Source organism: Tiliqua scincoides, chromosome 16 (genome assembly GCF_035046505.1).
Source record: "Tiliqua scincoides isolate rTilSci1 chromosome 16, rTilSci1.hap2, whole genome shotgun sequence".
NCBI lineage: Eukaryota > Metazoa > Chordata > Lepidosauria > Squamata > Scincidae > Tiliqua > Tiliqua scincoides.
This window is the reverse complement of record NC_089836.1, coordinates 873,147-878,146: the sequence shown is the minus strand read 5'-3', so window position 1 is coordinate 878,146 and position 5,000 is coordinate 873,147. Positions and strand designations below refer to the sequence as shown.

Sequence of the window (5,000 nt, the reverse complement as noted above, 5' to 3'; positions counted from 1 at the left end):
TCAGACGATGGGGTCACACCCAGTCTTCACACAAATACATGACTGAGACATGTACAATTTTGCATGGGGTGGAGAGAGTGGAGAGAGGGCTGTTCTTTTTCCCCTCACGAAAGGCCAGAAGCAGGGAACAGCCAGTCAGAACAGACAAAAGAAAAATAGTTCTTTGCGTGCCGTTAATCTGTGGAACTCCTTGCCACAGGATGTGGTGATGGCACCTGAAGGCCTAGATGCCTTTAAAAGGGGATGGGACAGATTTCTGGAAGAAAAGTCCGTCTCGAGTTACAAGCCATGAAGTAGCCATGAAGTTTTACTAGTAGGCCACCTCAGAATGCCAGGTGCAAGGGAGGTCTCTTCTGGCATCTGGTGAGCCAATGTGAGATCTGTTGTCTTGTGTGCTCCCTGGGGCATTTGGTGGGCCGCTGTGAGATACAAGAAGCTGGACTAGATGGGCCTATGGCTTGATCCAGTGGGGCTGTTCTTATGTTCTTAACTACAATTCCCAGAATGCCTTGCAGGTCTCTTGTTATCTGGTGTGCTCCCTGGGGCATTTGGTGGGCCGCTGTGAGATACAGGAAGCTGGACTAGATGGGCCTATGGCCTGATCCAGTGGGGCTGTTCTTATGTTCTTAACTACAATTCCCAGGAGGCCTTGCAGGTCTCTTGTTATCTGGTGTGCTCCCTGGGGCATTTGGTGGGCCGCTGTGAGATACAGGAAGCTGGACTAGATGGGCCTTTGGCCTGATCCAGTGGGGCTGTTTTGATGCTCTTATGCCCCCGGCCAGTGACCATTGGTTCCGATACCAACTCAACCATGAAACTGGGTCGTAGAACATAGTGATGGTAGACCAGTTTGTTATCTTTCAGCCGGACCTGCCCCGCAGGATTGGCGTGAGGACAAAAGAAGGGCGAGAGCATCGCATGTGTCATGCCTGGCTGCCTGGAAGGAAGGGTGGGGTAGAAATGTGGCTGCTGTATTAAGAAACAGTCATCCGGAGTCTTTCTTTCCCAGCTATGCACCCTGGGATCTTCCTGACTGGAGGCTGGAATTGGGATCCCTGAGCACGCGAAGAGTGCGGGCGAGGTTAACACTGTGCGCATCTGATGGAGGCAGGTTCTGTGGTTGTTTAGGTGGGTAGATCTGGGCTCCTGGTCTGGTTGGGAGCCCAAGTCTACCCACCCACCAGACCTTGGCCGTGGAGGTCCAGCGTTCAACTGGGAGCCCAGTTCTACCTGTTTGGTTGACCTGGGCTCATGTGTCCCCCCCCCCCAAAAAAACCCCCCACAGAGATTGGATCTGCCCCCACCCCATGACTTTGTATGGGACCCCCCCCCCAGCAATACATGCTATGGGGCCAGCGTTCAACTGGGAGCCCAGCTCTACCTGCTTGGTTGACCTGGGCTCAAGCCCCCCCCCAAAACCCACAAAGACTGGATCTGCCCCCACCCCATCGCTTTGTATGGACCCCCCCAGCCATGCCTACTGCAGCAGTGGGAAGGGGGGGCCCGGGCGTGGAATCCTTTGTCTGCTCCCCCCCCAGCACATCGACCAGCCGCATCGCGCGTGGGTCGCTCGGGGAGACACAATGTAGCCGGAGAAGCGGGGTGGGGCGGGGACGGGGAGGCGGGGGGGGCCGCCCCAGGCTCCTGGGATTGGCTGGCAGGCTCACAAAGGGGAGCGAATTCGGAGTAGTCACATGGTCCGGAGCGACTCCGGATTGGTGCCGGAGCTGCCTATTGTCACCTTCCTCCCCCCCCCTTTGGCAGTGGGGGGGTTAGAGAGGGAGCAGGGAGGGGGCAGGAGGAGGAGGAGATCAGGCTTGGGGGGTGCAGGGACAAGGCTGGAGAGGCTTGGGGGCGCAGGGGCAAGGGTCTTCTGTGCTGGAGATAAGCGGAGGGGGGCTTTGTGCTAGGGGGGCGCAGGGACAAGCCTGGGGACGATCTTCTGTGCTGGGGGAGCGCAGAGATAAGCGGGGGGGCGCTTTATGCTAGGGGGGCGCAGGGACAAGGCTGGGGAGGGTCTTCTGTGCTGGGGGGGCGCAGAGATAAGCCGGGGGGGCGCTTTATGCTAGGGGGGCGCAGGGACAAGGCTGGGGAGGGTCTTCTGTGCTGGGGGGGCGCAGAGATAAGCCGGGGGGGCGCTTTATGCTAGGGGGGCGCAGGGACAAGGCTGGGGAGGGTCTTCTGTGCTGGGGGGGCGCAGAGATAAACCGGGGGGGCGCTTTGTGTTAGAGGGCGCAGGGACAAGCCTGGGAGGGTCTTATGTGCTGGGGGGGCGCAGAGATAAGCGGGGGGGCGCTTTGTGTTAGGGGGCGCAGGACAAGCCTGGGGAGGGTCTTCTGTGCTGGGGGGGCGCAGAGATAAGCGGGGGGGCGCTTTGTGTTAGGGGGGCGCAGGGACAAGGCTGGGGAGGGTCTGCTGTGCTGGGGGGGGCGCAGAGATAAGCTGGGGGGGCGCAGGGACAAGGCTGGGGAGGGTCTTCTGTGCTGGGGGGCGCAGAGATAAGCGGGGGGGCGCTTTGTGTTAGGGGGCGCAGGGACAAGGCTGGAGAGGGTCTTCTGTGCTGGGGGGGCGCAGAGATAAGCCGGGGGGGCGCAGGGACAAGGCTGGAGAGGGTCTTCTGTGCTGGGGGGCGCAGAGATAAGCGGGGGGGCGCTTTGTGTTAGGGGGCGCAGGGACAAGGCTGGGGAGGGTCTTCTGTGCTGGGGGGGCGCAGAGATAAGCCGGGGGGGCGCAGGGACAAGGCTGGAGAGGGTCTTCTGTGCTGGGGGGCGCAGAGATAAGCGGGGGGGCGCTTTGTGTTAGGGGGCGCAGGGACAAGCCTGGGGAGGGTCTTCTGTGCTGGGGGGGCGCAGAGATAAGCGGGGGGGCGCTTTGTGTTAGGGGGGCGCAGGGACAAGGCTGGGGAGGGTCTGCTGTGCTGGGGGGGGCGCAGAGATAAGCTGGGGGGCGCAGGGACAAGGCTGGGGAGGGTCTTCTGTGCTGGGGGGCGCAGAGATAAGCGGGGGGGCGCTTTGTGTTAGGGGGCGCAGGGACAAGGCTGGAGAGGGTCTTCTGTGCTGGGGGGGCGCAGAGATAAGCCGGGGGGGCGCAGGGACAAGGCTGGAGAGGGTCTTCTGTGCTGGGGGGCGCAGAGATAAGCGGGGGGGCGCTTTGTGTTAGGGGGCGCAGGGACAAGGCTGGGGAGGGTCTTCTGTGCTGGGGGGGCGCAGAGATAAGCCGGGGGGGTTCGTCAGTGCTGGGGGGAGGATGCGATGGTGCCTCCCCGCCCCCCGCCCCAGGAGCGCCTCCCCACCGGGGCTGGCTGAATGAATGAGCCCTTCTCGGGGCTGCTGGTGCCGGCAGGATGAGGACCGCGGCGGGCTGCCTCGCCCTGCTGCTGCTGCTGCTGCCGCTGGCCGCCCTCGCCCGCGCCTTGGACCCGGAGCAGCCCTGGAACGCTACCGGGGGGGCGGCTGGGGGCGATCGCGGGGCCCCCACGGCTGCGCCCACCCGTGGAGGTGGGGAGGGGTCCTCGCCGGCCTCGCCCTCCCCCGAGGAAGCGGAGCGCAGGAACGAGCTGGGCTCCTGGGAGACCACCCACGCCCCCCCAGCTCCCTCCGGCCGCGGAGCCCCCCGGCCCACCCACGGCAGCCCGGCACCGACGCCCCCGCGGGAGGAGGAGGAAGAGGAGGACGCGCCCAGCGGGACAGGTGAGTGGGAGGGGGCTGCCCTCCATGGAGGGGGGGGCGATCGCTTTGCTTGCCTGGTGGGGGTGAAGCTGGGACGGGGCTCGTATTTGTGGCGGGAGCATGACCGGGGCGCATTGGCGCATGGCTGGCACCACCAACATGGGTGGAACCAGCATTCTGGGCCCTCCAGGGCAAGGATGTCAAAGAGGGGTCTTGCCTCGGGACGTTTGGCCTGGATGAGGTGCAGGGCCACCTGGGAAGGGGCTCACGTCGGTGATGGGCGCATTGGCGCATGGCTGGCAGCCCATTCTTGGCCCTCGAGGTCAGGGGTGTCAAGCAGGGGCTCTGTCTCAGGATGTTTTGGCCTGGATGAGGTGGGGGGAACCTGGGAAGGGGCTTGTGTTTGTGGCGGAAGCATGACCAGGGCGCATTGGCGCATGGCTAGCCCCGCCACTGGTGGGATGCCATTCTTGGTCCTCTAGTTCAGAGGGGTGCCAAACAGATGCTGTGCCCCTGAGATGTCTTGCTTGGATGAGGTGGTGGGGGAACTGGGAAGGGGCTTGTGTTTGTGGCGGAAGCATGACCGGGGCGCATTGGCGCATGGCTAGCCCCGCCACTGGTGGGATGCCATTCTTGGTCCTCTAGTTCAGAGGGGTGCCAAAGAGATGCTGTGCCCCTGAGATGTCTTGCTTGGATGAGGTGGGGGGGGGGAACTGGGAAGGGGCTTGTGTTTGTGGCGGAAGCATGACCGGGGCGCATTGGCGCATGGCTAGCCCCGCCGCTGGTGGGATGCCATTCTTGGTCCTCTAGTTCAGAGGGGTGCCAAAGAGATGCTGTGCCCCTGAGATGTCTTGCTTGGATGAGGTGGAGGGGAACTGGGAAGGGGCTTGTGTTTGTGGCGGAAGCATGACCGGGGCGCATTGGCGCATGGCTAGCCCCGCCACTGGTGGGATGCCATTCTTGGTCCTCTAGTTCAGAGGGGTGCCAAACAGATGCTGTGCCCCTGAGATGTCTTGCTTGGATGAGGTGTGGGGGAACTGGGAAGGGGCTCACATTTGTAGCAGGAACATGACCAGGGCCCACTGGTGCGTGGTTGGCACCAACACGACTATTCTGGGCCGTTGAGTTCAGGGGTCTCAAGCAGGGGCTCTGCCCTGGGAAGTCTTGCCTGGATGAGGTGGTGGTTGGCAACCTTCAGTCTCGAAAGACTGGTATAAGACTACAGCACCCGGTATTCCCAGGCGGTCTCCCATCCAAGTACTCACCAGGCCTGACCCTGCTTAGCTTCCAAGATCAGGCATGTGCAGGGTAACAATTGGGGAGGTCACATTT

The 5,000-nt window shown here is 62.8% G+C and overlaps 2 protein-coding genes across 2 annotated transcripts in view; one reads left to right on the top strand and one right to left on the bottom strand.

Annotated features, from left to right (window-relative positions):
* The window catches only part of NOTCH1 (notch receptor 1), a 787,535-nt gene that overhangs the window by 472,727 nt on the left and 309,808 nt on the right, over positions 1 to 5,000 (bottom strand). The gene's annotated exons all lie outside the window — the stretch shown is intronic.
* MEGF9 (multiple EGF like domains 9) overlaps positions 3,344 to 5,000 on the top strand; it is a 66,994-nt gene continuing 65,337 nt past the window's right edge. Inside the window, exon 1 of the mRNA XM_066610608.1 lies at positions 3,344 to 3,689. Coding sequence (XP_066466705.1) covers positions 3,344 to 3,689 — 346 coding nt within the window. The remainder of the gene's footprint in view (positions 3,690 to 5,000) is intronic.